This window comes from Mytilus edulis, chromosome 5 (genome assembly GCF_963676685.1).
Source record: "Mytilus edulis chromosome 5, xbMytEdul2.2, whole genome shotgun sequence".
In the NCBI taxonomy this organism is placed as follows: Eukaryota; Metazoa; Mollusca; class Bivalvia; order Mytilida; family Mytilidae; genus Mytilus; species Mytilus edulis.
The window spans coordinates 38,798,690-38,823,244 of NC_092348.1; the positions used below are offsets into that span (position 1 = coordinate 38,798,690).

A 24,555-nucleotide genomic window follows, 5' to 3' on the forward strand; every position below is an offset into this window, starting at 1 on the left:
ATCAACCTGTAGATGCCTTATTTGTTTATGTCGTGTTGAAATATTCATACGACTGATTGTTTTTTCTTTTTAATTGTTTTACATTTGTCCTTTTGAGACCTTCTTCAGCTTACTATGCGGTCTAGATTTTGATTATTTTTGAAGGCTGTACGGTGACCTATAGTGGCTATCCCTTTATTATATTTTCCTCTTCTTTTTTCTTTCAATATATTTTTAAGTATCTTTAAACATGTTTTATAAATTTACCAGAAAAAAACATTCCAAAAATAACAGCTTTTTTACCGATGTGTTCAAAATGAAAAAACATAAAGTTCTTTTAAACATGTTTATCCATTCTCTTACAGAATATCAAATTTGATGATTAGGTAATATCATCAATAATGTGACCCAGCTGCCATACGTGTTGCTAAATGAGAGATATGCATATGGTTACTTTAAAAAAAAAAAGTATTGTGACCAGTAGGCGTTTTTTTTAATAGACAGCTTCGAGCCACTAACAAACAATAAAACATAAGAACTAAAACAGCTTTTGTCAAATAAATATTTTATTGTGCAGAAGAATTATTTACTATTGAAGATATAAAGCATATTGTACAGAGAAAATGCAACATATTAAGAGACATAGTGATAGTTTACAACATTTATATAGTACAATATATAGTAATTATAATGCAAGTTGCGTTTTGACTAGAATAATCAACGTGTGTTTTATAAACATGCACAAAAAATGAAGCGGGACAGACGGACGACATACGAACGTAAGAACGAATGAACGCACAGACAGAAAAAGATAATGCCACTAGGTGGGGCAAAACAAATCTATGTAGGTTAAAAATTAATGTATGCAATTTCATTAAATGCGAACTGCTGACAAAATAAAGTTTTCCAATAATGGCTTTGTAAGACTGACAACGCCTACATGTAAATGATTTTTATTTAAAAGTATGTATACGACAACTTCGAGTTTTATTTGGAAAACTATGCATCTTTCTACACACCGAAATCTGGTTGCCAAACCAGATTTCGGGTAATTAATCTCACCTTATGCGAGCTTGAACGCATACTACATGCATATTCGATGAATAAATCCTTAACCTAAGGTATCGAAACGCAGAATTCTCTGCTAGTTAGGATGACACCTTACACTTTTAAACATTACATATTATATATTCTATGCATTCACTTGTCTTAACATTTACTAGAAGCAAATTAGCAAGGATATTTTTATTTCATGAAACTTAAGTTTTGAAATCAAATTCAGTTCGTTTAAGTCACGTAAATATTTCCCGAAATCGCTCGTCTCAGTGTTTGTACTTTTAAGAATTCATTGTGACGTCACACTTTCCATTCACAAACCATGCATAGTACGAATTCATATTAGGTACTAAAACATATGATCTGATCTGATCATACTTGAATATTTACAAATGCACATACTAACTGTTTCAAATCCCCACTAGTGTTCATATGATTGGACCAATCTATTATCCTGTTTCTGCATTGTTCTAAAATAACACCGGTAAGCATATCGGATATACACCTTAGGCAGCAACCATTTGATTTTCTGGGGGGGGGGGGGGGGGGGGGGGCTATGTTTTTTTCTGGAAAAAAAAGTTTGTTTCCAGGTTTTGGTGAAAAAAATAATTTGTTTTGGACCCTGAGAAAAAAAAATGTTTGTTTCATCCTCAGCTGCCACTATATGTAATGCTAAAATTGAAAGAAAAAAATTGTTTTCGGTTTGTCGCTAAAAAAATAAATTGTTCTTCGCCGAAGGCGAGAAAAAAAGTTTGCACAGAAAAAAAAAACCATAGCCCCCCCCCCCCCCCCCCCCCCCCCAGAAAATCAAATGGTTGCTGCCTTATCGCTTTTAGAAATATGTGCGTCGAGAATCTTCGCCGCTTGAACTTTCGACGTCATATTTCAATCACTTTTCTATTGTGGCGTCAGATATTCTTTATTGTGACGTCACAATTTTACGGGAACATTTGTGATGGACAGTTAAATAGCGGACAAATAGCAATAAGGTGTATTCATATCATGTCAATTTCCCCTCGATATTAGTGTTACTATGGATCAGACATCCAAACAAACATATTCAGTGTGAATTACCAACGCGATAATAGAAATCGTTCACATTCCCGGAACAAGTCTATCCTTACAAACAGTGTATGGAACATTGTTTTTGGTCTCTAAAGATTGTATGTCCAAGCTTAAGACTATCTTATCAATTTTATTTCATTATTTTTTTTATTGATTGTTTTTCTAATAATAGTAGCTACACCTTTGAGAAATAAATATTTTTATGAAAAAATTTAATACCACTAAATATATCACAAAGAACAAAAAATACATTATTTATATTGAAAATTGACAAGATAATAGCATGAACAAAAATATACGTAAAAATTGAAATTAAAAATTCTAGCAAACGATCAAATCTATACGGCATACATCCACTGGCTCTTCTTTTCATGACCTAAAAATATGTGTACATATAACGTCAGTCAAAACTACTAGCTTTATAGATTCTTCGAAATTAGTTAAATGTTATCTCTATAAATACTATTATATTGATCAGTATATTCATAGTATGGTATTTTCAAAAGAACATGAAGTATATACATGTACATGTATATTATGACGGGATAAAAAACGCGAATAATACATTGTATAAATCGAAATTAAATGTAGTCAAGATACAAATGTTTAGCCATTGTAGTATTCCAATGTTATACCTAGTAGATAGAATACTTCAATGATCATGCACATCTAGATACATGTATCTACCTGGTCCGGCCACTTTTCGACCCTCATTTCCAAATTATATAATTAATCTATTAATTTTTTAACGTATTGTCGTCCTGTCGTAAGTTGGACTATACATGTTTGTTATTGTGGTCTAGCGAGACAAAATGGGGGTAGTTCGTATTTATTTATTGAATGACCAAATGACATGATTGTACAAAGTCAGGCTATCTGACCCATGACCCATACATTGTTCGTTGCATCTCTTGTTTTCGTACTTTTACTTTTATTGGACGGCTAGATAGTTTAAGATGACTGTGTAAAGTTTATTACGGATTCATGTTTTTGCTTTAATGTATTGAGCTACAAAATCCAGAGAACTGCCCAATAATTGAACAAATAATCAAAAATACGAGTCTTATATGATATCAGCCTAGATTCACCTTTCGTCAATACTAGACCCTTTACTCAAAACAACCAGTTAGACGCAAGAAGTGCATAATGTGTTATTTTAATTAGATTGGCATGTCATGATTACTTTAGTACTTGGAATTCCTAATAGAAAATGTAGAATGAATTCATGTTTGAACCAGAAGTCACTATAACAACTATGAACTACTCAGATATTAGACATTTTATAAGTATATGAAAGGTTATATTATCGAAAGGTCGTGAATACCTGATTATAAGTTTAAATTTTCCTAGAGAAAAATATTTCTGTTTGCAGTTTTAAGTTTACGCATTTACAGCGACGGTTAAATAAGCACCAATGTTAGATGTTAAATGCTTTTTTGTATGTCCGATATGACGACATAACTGGGTCATTTACCGTATACCAGATACTATTTTATTTTAAAAAAAACACAGACAAGAAAAACTTAGGAAGTTGATTTTATTTATATTGATACGATGTTGGTCTTATACTAAAGCACAGTATTATTTATGCTGCATTCCGAAGGTCTCTTACATATATATATAAGTGTTTATAAAGCAAATAAGTACCTACCTGTTTTCCAAGTTTTCGTATGTACTCACATCAGGTGCTATTCCGCATTCTTCATATATATCCCAACTATTAATATTTAGATATTATCAATGCGTTTCATTATTAGCATAAAATAAGAAAGAAAAGAAAAACAAAGGAATCGTTTGAACCAAAAAAAATATCCTGGAAACATACCAAAAACAGTTTTAACCAATTAAAATCATGTTACAATTCTATTGTGGTATGTTTTTTACATCTCTGTTTAAGGTAAGGGATGGTTTGAACTCTCACAAAAAGACTGTTTTATAGTCGTTGTCGTTGGTGGAAGTCTCGCCTTTTTTTCTTTGATTTGTTTTTCATAATCAGGCTGCTGGATATTTGTTTGAATTGTTATCTATGTAGCTGACTAAGTGATGTGCAATTTGGCTCATTGCTCTTAGTTTTAGTCCGTACGGTCCCCTATAGTGGCTTCAATAGATGCCCTTTAGACTCTTATGAATATTTTTCTCAACGTATCTTTATTTCATATAACTTAAATTAAAAATATCGTCATACAATACTTGTTTGTACATGACTGCGTAGCAGATCTGTTGACAAAAAAATGAAAAGCCTCGCGTAAATTATTCGTTTATAAATTAATAGATTATTGCAAAATTAAGTGTTAAACTACCTCAAGCAAAGTTGCCCTAATATGGATTTATCTATTATTTTAAAGCAATTTTGTAGTCATATAGAAATGTTTTAACATGATGTTCTAGGTTTATAATACGAATGTTTTATTAAACAACCAGTTGGTGCGTTAGAGATCTGAAACAATAACATGGCACTATGCATGGTTGCCGGTTAAGGCCATTTTGCGTTTTTGTCCTCCATCTTTAATAAGGACAAAACACGAAGTTGAAAACGAGAAAGGAAAGGATTTTGCGTTTTTGAATTTTTGACATAGCGGTTTTTTAGTGTTTTCGACATCGCGGAAACATGAAATATCCTTATATGGAAATCTTAGAAACGGATCTATATTTGCAATAAAAAATTTGAAAAATATAAAAACTTAATGCAAACAATCCCATGAAACAGAAGGTAATAAATCTATAACAACAACAATTAACGTACCTTACTAAAAAATGAAAACTCGAAAATATCCAAGAGAGATTGCCCGCCAGATAAGAAAATCGTTAACACGTAAACACAGTTAAATCTTTCCCTTAAACAAGAATGTGTCCTAAGTACACAAATGTCCCATTCTATTTTTGATATTAACTCCAATTTTTTGGTAAAACTACATGGAAATTCAATAGCACAAAATAAAAAAATATTTTAATTTACATTTGACTTTGATGAGCAACATAAACGACCCCATTTAATTAATAATGGAATTTACTCAATTTTGACCCACTTTTAACATTTTTACAATTTGTATAAACTTTTATTTCCATAAATATTTTGATATGTCATGTATGTTCTTTCTACCTATATATCAAGTACATATGTACTGAAATTATTCATACATTCTATAAATAGTGAAAGTAAACTACTAATACCGTTGTTGATATTGCGATTCAGACAATTTAATTTTAATACCAAATCTCACCTATTGTTTGCCAAAAAATAGAAGTAGTTAGTAACACCTGTAAAAACATGGATGTGTCATTTATAACCCAACAAACAACAAAACTATACTTAATTGATTTATCATTCTTTGTTCCTATTTTATGTTAATGGGGCAGTTTGAAATCATTTTTGAAAATATGTAATATATTTTACACAAAGAAAGACTCTTGTCTATGTTATTAAATTAAACACATTTTTAAACTGGTCCTTACCATTCAATAAATTTAATATGTAAAAAAAATCACCAAAATTAGGTCATTTGTGAGGATAAAAAGTTATATGATTTTTTCATAGTACAATATACAATGTAATCATAAGTGATCTAGAGCAATCATAATTACTTTGAAGAACAGTAATATAATGTAATCAATTATATTTAAATTTAGGTGAAATTGTAATGTAATCGATTACATTAAATCAGCAAAGTAATTGTAATTTAATCGATAACATTTTAAAGAAATCGACCCCATCCCTGATGGACACACGGCCAAAAACCAACATTGCAGCCTACTTCCCCATCCTTTAGGTTGGGGTTACACATTAAAGTACCATGTACACATATATATTCATTTTAACTCCAAATTATGAAAAAAAAACTTGTATGAAACACTACATACAAAATATTAAAATGTAAAATGTTAGAAAAATAAAGGCAACAGTAGTATACCGCTGTTCAAAACTCATAAATCCAGGGACAAAAAACAAAATCGGGGTAACAAACTAAAACCGAGGGAAACGCATTAAATATAAGAGGAGAACAACGACATAACACCGAAACGTAACACACACAGAAACGGACCAAGCATCAGACAAAACACCACGAGAATAACAAATACAACATGAAAACCAAATACATGAATTAGGGATAGACAAGTACCGTGTCACATCTGATCTCAATATCTCAAAAATAAGAGAAAACACAAACGACTCAACGTTAAAATGCAACACACAGAAACGAACAATAATATAACAATGGCCATCTTCCTGACTTGGTACAGGATACTTTTAAAGGGGAATAAAAGTGGTAGGTTGAACCTGGTTTTGTGGCATGCCAAACCTCGCACTTTAATGGCAAAGTTAAATATAACATTGAAATGACAACATAATATTACAGGACTACAATACAAATAAATAGGAGAACATATTAGACAAAGAAAAACATGATTAATAGATAACAAAAAGCTTCAGGTTTAAAATTCAATACGCCAAAAACGCGCCTTGTCCACACAGGACTTACAAGTGACGCCCAGATATAAAAGATCGAAAGAGAAAAAAGTACAAAGTTGTACAGCACTGGAGATAAAAAGTTGAAAAGGTTTCGCCAAATACGGCATTGTTTTTATGCCCGGGATAAGAACATTCTTATTATATAGAACAATTCATGCTATTGCAAACAGTAAATTTTATCAAATGAATATGAAAGAGATATACATAAAGAAACTGAAGTATTAGAAAACCCTTTTTAAATATTCTGACCGTTTTTAGCTTTTTTATGTGTTGGGTTTTAACGTTTCCACTTCTTTAGACTCGCAACAGTTATATCCTACGCTGAGTTCATTTTTTTTTAATGTAAGGGACTTGTATTCTTTCTCTCTAGTTTACAAGTTCTACTTCAAGACAATCAATAAAAATTTAATCAAGTAAAAACTTATTTCTGAAATGGCTTCAAAATCTTAGCATAAAAAAACTATTTGGTATTAACAATTTAGGAAATTAGAGTGCTGTAGAATATAAATATTGTCATTAATTTACCTGGGGTCTTGTATAGGTCTTGATTCTGTAACAGAAAACAGTGTATTACCCTAATGTTACTATATGTTGCTTATTTAACTGTTTTCTAATTGCACTTGAAATTATTGACACAACTCTTTACACAGGCGAGATCGCATGTGGTAGATATTCAAATTTCGTCAATTGATTTAGACAAATGAAGGTAACAATCAACACATGAGGGAATCACAAACTCCAAAAGGAGCGAGACAGGGTATGTCGATAGGTTAAGACTTTATAGTCACATGTATACATACTTTAGTTGCCGTGCGAATCAACATGTCACAATCGCGGTAAAATTACAAATCAGACGACTATCATGGTATTGAAATATCTCAGAACGCCGAAACATGTCTATTCGATTTCAGACGACGACACATCGTAGTTTTTCCTGAAAGCGTTTGTGTGAACAAACAAGTTGATCTGGTGAAATCATGTACGCACCTTAATATGTTTACACCTGTTTATGCCGCAGTTAAACATTTTGATTTAAATTCAATCAAAGCTCTCTCACGGTATACGATTTTACGACAATTGAATGCTGGACTATGCAGAACAAATAAAAGAATCGACTAGGTGCGGTAAAAAATATTGTTTTAAATTTAATGTCTATACATGCTACTTGCGCACTAGAAATCCTCAAACCAAGCTATTTGTGAGGGATCAATAAAACACATATTGCACATGTTCAATTACGAGCAGTCAAGTAATCCTTTATTGCAAACCATACTTTACCATGTTTTAAAACAAGGACATTTGGTATGGTTGCTAATCACAACTATCCATTAAAGTGTTAATGTAATTATAGGCAACCGTGCGCCCTCCAACAATAACAAAATCCCAAACAGAATAGTCAGCTATAAAATACTTCAACATGAAAAATACGAGAACAATCAATTGAGAAAACTAACGGCATATTCTACAACAGAAAAACATACAAAAACCAAATATGACAGACATGAAAAACGACAACTACTGAGCTAAAGACTCCCAACAGGCACATGCAGAAAGTGACGGGTGTAATGTGTGTCGTTTAATGTGTTTCCGCCTTGAATATGGGGTTTCGAAAACTATAAATCAAACATAACTAATGTAATCGTTGATAAATGTTTATGTATCTTTTATTTTAATATGATGTATTTCAAATCAAATACATATTAAGCTGCTATTATATCACTGTTTAAGATGACCAGTTGTATTTCTTATCGATTTCATTATATTCGTTTTCATATATTCACATGCCATTATAACTCTATAGTAATGCTTTTCTAGTTTTGACATAATGCCTGTATATTTGATTTATACTGAATTGAGCAGATGAAATGACCATATAATCTTTATGGCCTGAACTCAATATACGACAATGATTTTGTATTTTAAAATGCACATACCGGGGTTAGACTGCAACGTAGAATATGAATCTGTGAATACCGGATTACTTCTCTGCACCTCATTATATCCAGCGGACCTATTAAAACAGAGCAGGTCATATTAAACTGTGGTCTATGATTTTTATTTAAGTTATATCGCCGAAGTTGGTTTTTTAATAAATTTCCGTATTAAGGTTGTTGAGATCGTTTTGTAAAGTAATATCTGTGAATGTTGATGTTTCACAAATTACTACTAAAACAAATTGTTTAATTGTTTGTTCACACTCGCAAATAAATAAATTTATGTCAAAAATAATTTCTACTGAAAATAGGCGTATGAGCTGTATAGTAGGCTTATTAGCATAATTCGCTTTTTCGTATCATGGTTTAATTACAAAAACATCCAAAAGAAACAATTCACAATGAATGAAATCTTTTTAATATTTAAACATTTCGTGGCTTTTTAGAAAAGAAGTCATCCTATTAAGCATCGAGATAACCGCTTAGAATGAAAATGCATCATTTGAATAAATCTTATGGAGTTGAATATGCAGAAATATAACATATGGTGTAGATAGCTATCAAAAGTACCAGCCCCCCTCAGGATTATAGTTTTATACGCCATACGCGCGTTTCGTCTACATAAGACTCATCAGTGACTCTCAGATCAAAATAGTTAAAAAGCCAAACAAATAAAAAGTTGAAGAGCATTGAGGACCCAGAATTCCAAAAAGTTGTGCCAAATACGGCTAAGGTAATCTACTCCTGGGGTAAGAAATTCCTTAGTTTTTCGAAAAATTCAAAGTTTTGTAAACAGAAAATTTATAAAAATGACCATATAATTGATATTCATGTCAACACCGAAGTGCTGACTACTGGACTGGTGATACCCTCGGGGACGAAACGTCCACCAGCAGTGGCATCGACCCAGTGGTGTAAATAGCTATTAAAAGTACCAGGATTATAATTTTATACGCATTGTAGCATTCTCCTGTTTTCGTCTGATATTGCGATCACGTGTTTCAATTAATTTTTCATGTATCTGAAGCCTTGTTTCTATTATTAAGTATATTGACGCTATGTTTCTATCTATACGTATATTGACGGTCATATTAAAAATATTTGACGTCACACATAACAATCATCGTGGATCTGGAACTAGTACGAAAAGAAAATTTGCAAGTAGACTGAAATGAGTTCTATTTCAATTTCTTTTTTGTTCTAAACGGAAAAAAAATGTTTTGTTTTTGTTTACAATACAACATTAATGTTATTTATTAATATTAATATTAATATATTAATAGCATGTTAAATCTTGCAAAATAAAATTTAAAAATACACAGAAGGAACATTAAATTTTATTTTTATAATACATTATTTACATATGAAATATATAAATTAAGGACTTTCACTCTGTCAATTATTATATATATATATGAACCTGTTAGATTATATTGAAACTCGGACTTCGTCCTCGATCATTATAATCTGAACAGGTCTATAACGTATTGACCTTGTCAAAAGTCCATAATTGATAAAGATTATTCAGGATTAACAAAGTTAAGTTGAATTAAAAAAACATATATTTTACTACAATGGAGCAATGATATCACAGTTTTCGATATCACCAACTTGTCAAAACGTTTCCTTAATATCATGAGCATGAGTACACGGAATTCATTCGTGAATATAGATCAACATACAGACATCTGTCATGTCTCATACGTGTAGATATTTCACATCCCAACTTTTATTTTAATATTCTTTAATAAACTACAAAAATGTCGTCGTTCATCTCTAATGCTAACCAAACCTTTAACCAGCCATATTCACTAGGGATATAATTACGATCCATTCGGAAAGTTATTGAATATCCTGGCAGTTTTGAAATTAATATTAATTCAGGCATAGGGTATTGCATCCGAAATAAGCACATTTATTCCAGAACCAGTTGTTGGCATGATACGGGTAATGTTCTTGTATACTAGTAATATATGATGGCATGCTACTAAACCTCTAAAAGGTGGTATTGCGGTTGATTTTCTTATGATGAAGACAATCTTTCGATTAGTTTAATTAAGGTCCGCAGCTAACATGTCAGTAACTGCTAGGAGTCCTTTCTTAATTTGTGTTAATCATTGTCAGTTTGCATAGGTTCTTCAGTTCCCTTATCAACGTCGGACTTTGGCTGTTTTTCTCTGATTTTACAGTGCCTTTGGTGTTTTTGTTAACTCCGCATAGACTATAGGCATATTTGTATAGAGACAAGGTTGATATATCATAACACATGTTTAACACCGCTGCTTTTATCGCCTTTCCTAATTCAGGAATCTTTAGTCTTTGTTAGTCTTGTGGGTATTTCAAAATGTTTGGTACATTTGTATGTTCAGGAGTTTAGTTTGGCGTCTATTACGTTGAATTTTAGTACATTATTATTAAGGGTCTTGCCGAAGCCCGCATCCAGGTTCGACATTTTATCATTACGTGTGTGGCCTTGAACTGTTTTCTTGTTTTTTAGTCGGTGTCTCTTTAACATATTCCCTGTATTCATTGTCTATCCGTTTAGTAACATAAACGTTTAAAATACCACGTGTTAGGCGCATGCCACACGTGTTACTCGATTATGTATCCAACTGTTTATTATTCAGTATAATGTATTTCAATAAAACATGAACAGCTCTTTGATATGTTGGAAGACGGATATGAGCCGAAAGTTTAAATCTGTTAAATAATAATACTTTTAGTGTAATTTTATCATTTCCAACGAAAAGGAAAAATAGTTTGATTTAGCTTGAAGTTTAAGGCGATTTCCTCCTCTGTTCGCATATAAACAAAAACCTCTTATATATAAACAAAGACCTATATATATAAACAAAGACCTTTTGTATATAAACAAAGACCTTTTGTATATAAACAAAGACCTTTTGTATATAAACAAAGACCTTTTGTATATAAAGAAAGACCTTACATATATAAACAAAGACCTTTTATATATAAATAAAAACCTTCTGTATATAAACAAACAAACAGACATTTATTGTTAAAATATGCAAAAACTTGGTAAAAGTGCATAGGAAGGAAATCAGTAAATGAATTTAACTTTCAAACTTTAAATGCGTTTCAAACTTACAAAAGTTTCTTAGTTATTATGATTCACACTAGAAACTAATTTCAGTATTAATTCCTCTAAGCTCCATCAGTAAGTTAAAAAAAAAAAAAGAAACACATTCACCAAATGAATGTTAAATACCTTATCAAACAGTGTAAATGACAAATTTACGTATGCATTCCGTGATTGGTGTTTTCAGGAAGTGCAACATTTAAAAGACATCAGTACTTGATGTCTTATTAATCAATTTTGAATTTACAAATCAAGAAAACAAACCAGCAGAATTGCATTATTTCTAAGCATGGTGAGCATAGATGCTTTGACATTATATTGTACTGCACCCGGGTATACGATATCTAATTTTACATTGTAACCAGTGGATTGTCGTTTTTTTTCTCATTCGAGATAGTTAAGTCATCGAATTTTAAAGTACGAGCCTCTGCGAGGACTTTCAATATCAATAATTTAACTATCAAGATTGGATAAATCCAAGAGTAACTATGTAACAATCTGTTTCTTTAAAATTAATTGTCAAATATTTTTTTTATTTTCGAAAAAAATTAAATCAACTGCTAATTCCTTCTACATTATACAAAGTTCTTAAATTCTCTAACACCTGTTAGCACATTTCGATTCATCCATGGAACATATGAAGGTCAAGACCATTACACTTAGCCAACTATCTACTGATATCAACGACAACCACACACTGATCGATTTTTGTTTACAATGGACCCATAAAAAGTTAAACTGCCAAAGATTTAGATAAAGTAATACATTGTATACTATATATTTACCTACATTACATGTTGCAAAGAATACCATTCTCATAAAATTTCACCAAATGTGAATAAATGTGATGAAAGTCGTAAGTATTTTTCATCTTTGCCCTACGATACACATTGCAATATCGTACTCCCTTTAATGCCAACAAAAGGAAAGGGAAAACCTTATTTTGAATAGATACAATAACTGTTTTATGTTAAAAATATAACAGAGATAAAGCTGTCTTTTTGCAAATGACATTATTTTTAACACCCGAAGGAACTTTTATTATTAACTCTTTTCATTTTGAAAATTACAAGCAAATATTTTGGCTGTCGAGTTCGGTATTCTTGCTATTTTACTTTTGACTTGATGCATCGAAAAGGGGTACATTGCATTTGATGCATTGTGTTCTTAATATACATATAATGGTTGTTACAAAGTTATCATGCTTCTTTTGTCTCTATAGTACTAGTTTGATTTTATGAACAATTTTGCTAATTAACTGACCTAAACGCCTTTAACTTGATGTTGATTTGAACACATGTAAATTAGTTTAACTATGATATATTTCGGAAATTGCAATGAACAGAATTCAATCATTGGTATAATACGTACTCATTTGGTCTTACATTCTTGGTTTTCACACCTGCAAAAAATTAATGGATGAATTATCTCATCAGGTTAAAGCACCAAGTAATAAATTTACGATATTCGTGTAAAATAACTGTAAACAATTTCACAGCCTGTTATAAATAGGAACAAAAGTTGGAACAGACACTATGGGTTAATCAAAGAACGTTTGTCGAATGAAGACCAAAACAAACACAATATCAAAACGAAAGTCATAAGCAAACAAATAAACAAAAGTAAAAAAAAATATAAACCACACACCTCAAAGTTTATGTAAATCTAATTCCGTCATAACTTCTACTGAACTCATGTGCTACTAACTATTAATTAAGGGATCTCTTTTTCACCTACGACCACTAGTCTTGCTCATGACCAGTGATTTCATGCGTTGATATACATAATGAAAAGCAATCGAATTCATGTAAGGGGTAACTTATCGAAAAGATGTGTTTGTAAAAGACCTTTAAACTATCTCTCTTATAGTAATGTCGCTTTTTTAAACAAAAAACACATAATTTTTAACATACAAATTCAAATCTTTGTAAACAGGACAAATTGGCTGTTTCATGTAATGTGGGAATAAATAAAAGTGAGTTTTTAATTGTGTGTAAACACTCTAATTTCAAAAACTGTGTTTTGTTGACTGTTAAAAGATGTTCAAAGATAATCTATATGATAAATTTTGAAATGATAAAAGTGAAATAACAAAAAAATCCGAACTCTGAGAAAATTTTAAATGGAAAGTCCCTTCGCAAATGGCAAAATGGCAAAATCAAAAGCTCAAACACATCAAACGAATGAATAACTGTCATATTCCTGACTTGGTTCAGACGTTTAATCATGTAGAAAAAGGATGATTAATCCTGTTTTTAAATAGATAAACCTCTCACTTTTTTAAAAGTCACATAAAATTCCATTATATTTAACAAAACCAAATATTTAAAGCACGACACAACTATCTTAAATAAAATGTAAGTTTAGTAGTAAAAACTAAAACTCACGTTTAACAAGAAAGAATGTTATTGCTGAAATCAGAGCTCCCAACCCAACAACTAATGTTGCTATTCCCACACCAAACATGCCTGATATGCCTTTTGTTGGACACTCGAACGCTATGGAAAAAAATATAAGAATGATTATGTTAAAAGAAAAGGCTATAATATGCATTTTTAATTGATGAGCATAACACAAATGTAATGGGTGTTACATTTTTTTGCATGTTTATTGTAGGAATTCGTTCATAAAATATTTGATTGATCATTTAAAATATAAATAACTGTATCATGTAGCTTTACTTATAATGTCAAATAAATACTAGATGATCCTAACGAAATTTGATTATGTTGTGTAGAGAAATATATCATCTTTTATTTAGATACTTCGTTATTACTTTTGCGTTCGTGCTTTCAAGACCAATGATATTGTCCTAAAGTTTGCCAAATTTCAAATAATGACGCTGCATTATATAAGTAGAATTTTTCTTAAAAGTCTTAAAGTTTGCCAATATTCTTGGAAATATTTCATAGTGCAAACTATCCAAAATCACTTTAAATATAAGAAGAATACATTTAAGTTATATGAAATGATAGTGTAAAGAATGGGTTCGGTGTGAAGAAGAGTCCGTAGTTTTTGCTAATTGTTGAGTAAGGAGCTGCACGAGTTTTTTTTATGTCTTGCTCGAACCGATGACTCATAGAAAGAGTTTGGCCATTTTTATAGAAAGCAATGACCCCAAAAATTGAATAAGTTAGCGATGAAGTGAGGATAATTTGTAATTATTGGAAATTATTTAAATTAAATTCAATAAGCATGTGTTTAATATACTAACCTTCGCTCAATTCACTTTGATGTTTTATCAGTGTTTTTGTCTTCTCAATTATGCTATCTAATTGAGAACTGATTTTGTGCTGTATATCATACATGTAGAGTGGATATCACTTCTTAACTCTCATCAAATATGTCAGAATCTGTCAGGAGAACTGTTTTAAGACAGTATGTAGAACTGTCATCCTGACACCTTTTAGACAGTACTAGCGAGAACAGTTCTAATCCTGAACTGATTTGGTCAGTTCTACCTAGAACTCATTTAGACAGCTAAACCTAGAACTGATCCTGACAGTTCTTCCCTAGAACAGTGTTAGACAGTTCTACCCTAGAACAGTTTTAGATAGTTCTACCCTAGAACAGTTTTAGACAGTTCTACATAGAACTGTCCAAATCTTTGGTCAGTTTTACGACTAGAACAGTTTTACGGCTAGAACAGTTTTACTGCTAGAACAGTTCTACGACTAGAACTGATTTTGTCAGTTCTACGGCTAGAATGGATTTAGTCAGTTCCATCAATAAAACAGTTCTCAGAACTCTTTGTCCTAAATATAATAAAAACGATAATAATAACACTGAATAGTGACCAGTGAGATGCCCTAAGTGCAGTGAAGTCATCTAGAACTGTTCTACTATGCTGACAGATCTGGTCATATATACGACTAGAACAGTTTTAAACAGTTCTGCTGACACTTCTACGGTTAGAACTGATTTGGACAGTTCTACCCTAGAACTGATTCTGACAGTTCTACTTATAACAGTTCTAGGGTAGAACGGTTCTAAGTAGAACTGTTCTAGGACCGTTAAGAACAGATTATTCTGACAGTTTTAATGAGAGGTTAGAAGTGATCTCCACTGTATGTTCATCGATATTCAATATTACTTTCAGTAAAAAATAGGTAAGAGAATTAAACACAAATAATTGAATCTTTTATTCCGGTTCCAAACTCTGAATCCAACATATATTTGAAAACATACCATATTGGCATGACTATCTTTCTTACAAATGACAACTAACTAGCCAAGGGGTAGATATGTTAATACTTTAAACATACAAAGCACTTTTAAGCCCATTTTGGGATTTTGCAGAAATAATACATACACTGTACATTGATCGTTACATCTACTGTCTTGTTTATTTGAGAAAAATAATTAGCCACATGACAACGAACGGTTCCTGTCTGACTTCTTTTAATTTGTGGTACAGTTAGGGTTCTGCTTTGGTTTGATACTAATTCGATTGGAACGAGTTCAAAACGCCCTGCCACTTTGTACTCCCATTGATATTTACATTCCGGATTACAGGCTGCTGTACAATGTATAGGGCCTAAGGTAGTTCCTTCTACTACGTGGATCTGTGTGCTTGCAGGTTCAAGGATAATTCTATCAGGACCATCTTAAATATAACAAATTAAAAGAAGAATCTATTTTGCATGTACTGAGGCAGTTAACAAATTAGGGAATAATTAATACTTTTATTTCATTAATTATTTACGATAATACTAATGATTACTGTCGTCTGTAATGTGTTCATTTTTGTTTTTGATCGTACTACCTATTTTTTGTATATCATTGACAGAACCTAATACTCAAAAATATTAGCCAATGAAGTCACGTAACAGTTCCGGAACGTCACGTGATTATGTCTATCAGAGTCAATTTGTCAATATAATGCACATGGCTATTCATAAAAGCAAATACCCAACGCTTTGTATGCGTAAAAATAGTTCTACTCACTATATAATTTTATTTTATGTTCTAAAGAAGAAGAAAAAAACATGCAGTTCAGGCAAATTACTGATTAAGAAAATAGGACATCTTATTTTTAATACTGACTATATCAGCTCGAATATCATCCTACCCTAGAGGGCTCGCTAGATATTCTTGCTGATGAGGTCAGTACTACAAGCAAAATTGTCATAATTCTCTAATTCTATGCTAATACATACTTTAAAGCTCCATTGTATGGCGTTTACATATCTCCCTTGACAGCTGACACTCGTGTATGTCCAAACGTTTTGGACTTTATTTAACAGGATGTTCTATTTTCATAAAATTTCATCATAAAGAGTAATGAAGAAGAAGGACGAAATTAAACACTACATTTACAGATATATGAGTGTCCAAACTCACTAGACAATTACAGACATGCTTGACTTTCGATCTATTAGATTTATAGCTTAAACGTCATATTCATCTTGAAAATCGTTCACAAAAATCTCAAGTACTTAACAATCTTTTATGACAATTTTTACCTAACTTAGACGTCCACACTCGGAAATTTACATGTTTTTACTTTGATAATTGGATGTACTTACTACTGTTCCAGATTGCACATGAGATTTCCCGCTACCGCTTTCTATGTATACGACGTCACAGTTCTTGTAACTTTACTTATCGCAGAGTTCAAATACAAGTATTGTAGTAAGGAAACGTTCTTATGATTTAGTCTTAATTTGTGTCGATACAACCACTTGACGATATTGGTACTGAGACCAGGATGCAAACGAAGCTGCGTTCAATACGAGCAAGTCATAGAAGTGCAGTTTATAGACTGATGAAAAAATTTGAAGACATTCAATAGGAGGAAAATGGAACCGTGGACACGGAGGATTTGTCAAACATATTTGATAGTTTGAAACTGAAGCAGGAAATAACATGCAAGTTAGATGAGGACATAGTACAGGAATTGGATGACGGAAACATCGAAACGAAGATCGTTGAGGCAGATGAGTATGCATTAAACATAGAAGGTAAAAATCGGCAAGTCAACAAACCTATCTTAGTAAAAACAACATCGTTAAATACACATGCAGAAAGTTTTACTCCACGCTTAGAAACTACAAAACCCTTTAATACAATAAACTTGTTCATAAACAAAACATAAATATTGGAAAGGCCGAACTGATACATGATGAAACTTCAAGAATAACTTGGAATGTAGGGATAATCGACAAATTGATTTAACGACGAGGTGGATTTAGCAGATTAGCTATTTAACAGACTTTAATTTGTCTTAAGTATAGAACTTTTAGCAAGTTATAATCTCTAGAACTGACATCTATGCAAAACACAGGACAGTTTGATGAAATACTACCCGTAAGACGAGTGAAAACCAACGCACAAGAAAAGATAAAAAGGATGACCAAATGAGATCGTCGCATGTGATTACTATGAACTGCTTACCAGAATTTTATGGACTGTTAATTGTGTTAATGAGTTTAACCGTGTTTTATTATAGATTGCTAAATCGTTTTACTTTATTCATGTGCATTATGACAGTTAAAGTTATTTAAAGTTTTATATTTATTAGAGAAAGTAATTCAAAGTAAACTTTATTAATTTATTTTCATTTTATTGTAATTTAATTCATTTGCGGGCCACCATAATGTTCCGGATTGCATATAAGATGTTCCGCTACCACTCTTACTGTATACGACGTCACTGTTGTTGTGACGTTATTTATCTCAGAGTTCCAATACAAGTATCATTGCAAGCAGACGTTCTCACGATAAAGCCTTAATCATGTTAATTTGTTTCCGATACTACCACCCTACGATAACCATTTCAACTTACTAACTGAATTGTAACCTTAGTATGTATATATTATTATGCAATAAAGTTGATGTAAAGATTAAAATAAATAGATTTCACACATGACTTTACATTTTTTTTCAATAAAATAAACGAGATTTAATATTTTTTTGATTTTTGTATAACTTACTGAGCTCCAAGTGATTAACATTTCCAAATTGATTTATACATACACTGTACATTGATTGCTACATCTGACATCTTATAAGTGTGATTTTGATAGTAATCCACGTGACAACGGTAGGCCCCGTTCTGGCTTCGCTTAATGTGAGTCACAGTAAGAGTTTGGTTTTGGTTTGATAGTAAACTGCTTTCAACTTGTTCAAAGTGTCCTGTTCCGTTGTATTTCCATTGGTATGTACATATTGGATTGCAAGCTGCAGTACAATTTATAGGTCCTAATGTACTGTTTTCTGTTACATTGATAGATTTGCTTCCAGGATCCAGGACTACTTTTTCAGGACTATCTAAAAAAATTGAAATACAACTATTAATGAATCAGAAGTAGTACAGACATACATAAACATACAAATGAAAAACAATCAAAACGTTCTGCTTACTCTTTGGATAGAATACAAAAAAGGTACAAATCAACGAATAGACAAAGCCATTAAACACATCAAACAACTGTCATATTCTTGACTTGGTACAGGCATTTTCAAATGTAGAAAATGGTGGATTGAACCTGGTTTTATAGCGCTAAACCTCTCACCTGTATGATAGTCGCATTAAATTCCATTATATTTACAACGATGCGTGAACAAAATAGACATTAAAGGTAAAATTGTGAAAATAGGGGTACAGTAGTCATCACCGTGTCACAATCTCAATCAGAACAAATACAAACAAATATTTAACAAAGAAGCACAAAAAACATATATCAAAACGTTTATTGCTTACTTATTTTTGTATTTTAAATCAACCCATAAAGGATTGAAATATTTGAAGCACTGTAAATGTTTTTTGTTAATCATGTATAACATTGCAACGATGGAAAACACTTATTCAATAAGATTATTATGAAACACATGTACACTTTGATATATTAGTATGTTTTGCAAGTATGTATATAAAAATGGTTGTAATGATAGTAAGCACTTATTTTACTTTTGTCATATCGTTCTGGGCTTACATGGAATAATTGTTTCAAGACGTCAATCACGCAACAATTAATCCAGGTAATCAATATCATCATATATTTGATACCATACAAAGAGTTTTTCGCCTTTCAATACTTGCAACATTCATGATTGAATGAAGAAAAACGACGTTATTTTAAAATAAGCTCTGACAGTAGCTTTTATCATGTAATGTTTATATTGATTTGTTAAAGATTTATATGTCATTGTTATATAAACCAAAAACGCAATTCGACGGCTTTAGTATTTTGATGGATAGTGTGTGCAATGAACACTTTTTCAATAATATTATTATTGCAATTTTATGTACACTTTGATATAATAGTAAGTTTTGCAAGTATGTATATAATAATGGTTGTAATGATTGTATTTATTCATATCGTTCTCGGTTTACATGAATTATTTTTTTCTTAGACGTCAATCACGCAACCATTAATCCATGTGATCAGTATTATCATCCATTTTATACCATACAAAGACAAATACAGAGTTTTCCGCCTTTTAATACTTGTAACATTCATGATTTTGAAAAAAAACGACATTTTCTTTAAATGAGCTCTGATTGTAGCTTTTATCATGTTATGCTTATATTGCATATTGCTTTGTTAACGATTTATATGTCATTGTAATATAAACCAAAAAAAGAGCAACACAAATCGATGGCCTTGTTGTTTTCTCATTATTTTGTTCTCCTAAAATAAAACACTCACAGTACGGATCTAATGTTACCGTATCACTCCAGTAAAATACTTTTCCAAGGTCATCAGTCGCCTGACAGGATATGTGCATTCCTTCGTCCGACTTAGCAAGCGTATGTATCGTTAACATATTCTTGTCAGTATCGCCTCTTTTGTTCCCCAAAAAATTAAATGACAGATCGGAAGGTATTTTCCCTGGACATGAATGTACAAATGAGTTACAGGTGAATGTTATATCATTGCCGATAAATGGACGCTCAGGACGGAATGATAAAGTTGGTGTAGCTAAAATATATAAATTATCGTTATTTATGAAATTATGAGCAAATTAATTTAACATGATGAACCTATACCAAAGCTTTTGTCGATTTCGTATTATTGATGCAGTATGTTTCAATTGAAGTAAACAAATCGGGGAAAATTGAGAAATTGATTTGAAAAAATCACTATTTACCGTTATCGTATTAATCAAATTAAACTCGAAATAATCGGCATTTCTCTTTCGCATTAGTTAACCTATCTTGTGAAAGATATTATTTTTAAGCTGAATGACTCTATGTGTTCCTCATTCGTGCCTCAAATGCCGTTTGTGCTCAATTTTGTTTAAATGAATTCACATGGAAAAATGAGCCCAGAAATTATAAATTTACGTTATTCTTTAAAACGTTCTTTAACATGTATATTCCAGAATACTGCTTTTTCTTGGTTTATGTTATGAAAATAGTATTCAAAAGTAAAAACATTCTGCATACTATGCAGTTGTTTTCTTCGGTTCTTGTACGCAAATCCAGCTTTCCCGCTTCCTCATTGATGTGAAAACGATCGGGTTGAATTTTGGAAGATATTCTATTTTGTTAACTTTACATACATTCAATTTGAACATATTAATTACTTTATCGTATATGCACGGGATCTATTTAAAAATATACAGTAGTCGAGATGAAGCATCGATATTAATGGGTCTTATCAGTTTTGTTTGTTAGTACCAACAGTGTCCGTTTCATACTTTCACTTGTTCATAGTACTGCAGAATGTAAAAAACAAATATTATAAAAACACAGACGAAATCAAAGAATTGCTGACCAAATAAAATGTATATTTACAATATTACATCATTTCAATAGTCGATGAACAACACCAGCAGAGTTCTTAATTTCGTAAACAAACAATCAACTCACGTATCATCCAAAACGTTCCATTGGTCAATCCCAAAAAATGAGGTTCTTTATAAATTTCAATTCTGACTTGATATTCAGAACATATTTTTAGATTGGCTATCTCAAAGCTAGAAGTGGGAAAAGGTATGTCTGTTAAATTACCACCTTTTGCAAAATATGGATCATTAAAGTCTTCTCTTGAATTGTAAAGATATATCCGCGTCCACGTTATCTTTGGAATAGATGGTATCGTCCATGAAATTTTAGTTGTATTACCACTTATATCTACTCTGAAATCTTTTGGTAGATCTGAAAATTGATAAAAGATTCAGTAACAGTCCGTTAATTCATGCTCATGAGTTAATCGAATATCTCGAACATTTTGGATATTCTTGACTTTAATACCATTGAAAATCTTCTGAAACTTGAAAACATATATACAGTATGCGATTTTTTATATTGATTCCTTCACCTTTGCATGCTTTGTGTCCCAAAACTATTTTTCTTTTATTGTTCGTCGATTACCTACACGAATTGACAATTTATTTTGTATTTGTGGAATCAATAACTTAGCACATGACTACATTGGTATTGTTAAATGGATATTAACGCTTAATGTTTTTTTTAATATTTGGCACAAACTATCATGACTATAGAATTGTTCGGTTTTTGATACTCTTCGTTTTTGTTTTCTAACTAAACATGTGCATGTATCTAATGCTTTGACTCCAGTGGAACTCATAAGTCCATTGTAGACCAGTGTCCGTCAAAACAAATTACTAACTTTTTCTAACCAACATGAAACGTACTTTTTATTGATGTATTGGTCTTTTTCCTTTGACTTTTATAAATATTATTTTACCTTTACTCCATAAAATGTTTTCCCTGTTGTTAAATATATATACAATGTCTAATATTCAAAATATTGTTTTTTATAATTCTGTTCTTTTTCACCTTTATTTAGTAAGCTATTTTCCTATGGGAAACGTCTCAGGGCATTATACATTATTTAGAGTTGACTTTTATAAATAATCTACAATAAACATGCATTCTTGTATTATTAGTTACATGGTGTGCTAGTGACATAATACGATATATATGGGGTCAGTAAATTTCATATGGGGTTAGAGCGAATGGCAGTGACCTAATACGAAATATATGTGATCAAATCCCCATATGGGATTTTCTGACCTCATATATATCGTATGATGTCACTAGCACACCGTGTAACAAATTTATCTCACCAACTATTCTTCACATATGGTATTTTGACTAGTGGCCTATCAATGCAATGAAAGAGAATAAGTCTTCAATATACTTATTATTAATATTCCACCTCCATTTGTGTATACAGAAAACAAATGCCAAAAATAACAACTTGATAGCTTCAAAATTCAGTACATGTATCAATATCTTCGTCTATTGAAAACTTCCAGATTTTTTTTGAAAGGGAAGTTACTCTTAAATGCAAACAATAACAACTTGTTAGCTTTAATTATGTTTTATAAAGTTATTTCAACCTTTCATCATCAATTGCTTCGTCTAGTAAATCGTTTCCGATTTTTTCTCAACACTGTGTTGTTTTTATAAAGGGTTATGCCATCTTTTTTTATTTTGAAAGGGAAGTAACTCCTTTGTAACCCCATATGGTAACTAATCATGTATGGTTGCTAACCCTATATTTTTTAGGACACCCTATATCAAATATACATAGTCACCACGTGTAGTCCTTTAACCAATCATTACTCTATAAATCTATAGGAGGTAAGATAAAGCATGTTTTAGTGCATGGATAACCATGTACTACATGTACTATGAAAATTAGAAGAACAAAAACTGATTTTTCATTAGATGAAAAGCGGTGAGAATGTTCTAAAGATTAATTGTCTGTAGATCAAAGGATGTTGACATTCAAGGCATAAACTTAATATGCATCATATTGTCCTCGTTTTATTTTTTTGTTTTCCAGACATTATATTCAAAAGTATTTCATTCATTTATTGTCATCAGTTTGCTTATTTGACGTCAAAAAGAATAAAATATACTTAAAATTTACTCACCATTTGCTCCAAGTATCGTATGAACAAAATCAACGATAAATATCATACAAAAGTGAATGAGCATCATTTTGTACTTGATCAACACTAATTACTTTGTTTTTGGATTACATGATATATGCAGTTACTTGTGAATCGTCCGTTTCTAACGACTGGAATAGTATGCAGGTTAATATCTATACATCCCATTCATGAATTTTCTATTTGGATTTTAAACAACTACCGACTTATTTCCTTGTTTTGATAACATCCGTCTCTTTTTCATTTTAAAGAAGGAGGCGTTGCTAAATAACAAATCGTTTCAAAGTTGTCATGTAAAATACTCAAATTTATTGGCGGTATTAACTATATATGTGTTATAACTAAATTGTTTAAAAGGTTTTCTCTTCGAGTCTTGGTGTGTCCTTAATTGAGAAAAAAAAACCTAACCATTGTTCAATTGGTTGATATACGATATTAATTTCTGTTTCTTTGATAATCAAGCAATAGATTCATGCAATATGGCTGGAGGCCGGAGGGATTTCTTATCCAGAAACGCCGTATCCCGAGGTTTATAATTAACTTACACCCGATGCAAAACCCTACGTTTGATGACATTGATTATTAAATGAAAAATAACGGACAGATTTTTTATTGACCAAATAAAACCAAGATTTATGGGAATGTTTTATTTTTTAATGAAATCCCACTAGTAACCTTACTTTAACTATCATCGTTCACACTTGGACAGTCAAATAGTTTAACAAATGTCTAAGTTGCAGTTTTGCATATTCCTTTTAAATCCATGTACTTATATGTATCAGGAGGTCAAGGTTAACCGCTCCATGCATTACAATAACAAAAATAAAAACATCGTGCTCCTTGTATGCAGTTGTCAATATGGCCAGGGGGTCTGGTAGTTGGGACCCCCTTTGTTTTTTTAGATCAATGCTTTGGAATAGCGAAAAAATGTTACCTTTAAGCAAAGGAGTATATCTTAAGTTAGTTTTATTAAAAATAGATGCTTGATATTTGTTTCGCTATGGGAATTTCCTAAAATGTTTTTTTAATAACTTGAAATGTGAACACTATTAGTATTTTTTATGTTCATGCTTTTTA

At 31.3% G+C, this 24,555-nt stretch overlaps 1 protein-coding gene across 1 annotated transcript; it reads right to left on the reverse strand.

Moving 5' to 3' along the window:
• Positions 1-260: 260 nt before the first annotated feature.
• On the reverse strand, positions 261-23,678 carry LOC139523634 (cell adhesion molecule CEACAM1-like). Its single transcript, XM_071317798.1, has 12 exons — positions 23,461-23,678; positions 21,422-21,709; positions 20,256-20,528; positions 18,580-18,873; positions 15,915-16,208; positions 13,990-14,100; positions 12,974-13,004; positions 8,503-8,579; positions 7,094-7,118; positions 3,752-3,817; positions 1,858-2,476; positions 261-1,540 (listed from the first exon to the last, which is right to left on the reverse strand). Exons 1-11 carry the CDS (start codon positions 23,525-23,527, stop codon positions 2,470-2,472), a joined length of 1,533 nt encoding a protein of 510 aa, XP_071173899.1. The 5' UTR covers positions 23,528-23,678; the 3' UTR covers positions 261-1,540; positions 1,858-2,469.
• Positions 23,679-24,555: the final 877 nt, after the last annotated feature.

Bases quoted from the DNA above. Each gene is read 5' to 3' on its own strand.
- LOC139523634 (XM_071317798.1), bottom strand. From the start codon at position 23,527: ATGATGCTCATTCACTTTTGTATGATATTTATCGTTGATTTTGTTCAT. The intron at 18,874-20,255 runs GTGAGTGTTTTA...CAATTTTTTTAG, and splicing joins GGTAACATTAGATCCGTACT to ATAGTCCTGAAAAAGTAGTC. The intron at 14,101-15,914 runs GTATGTATTATT...TTTTTTCCATAG, and splicing joins TGTAACGATCAATGTACAGT to CGTTCGAGTGTCCAACAAAA.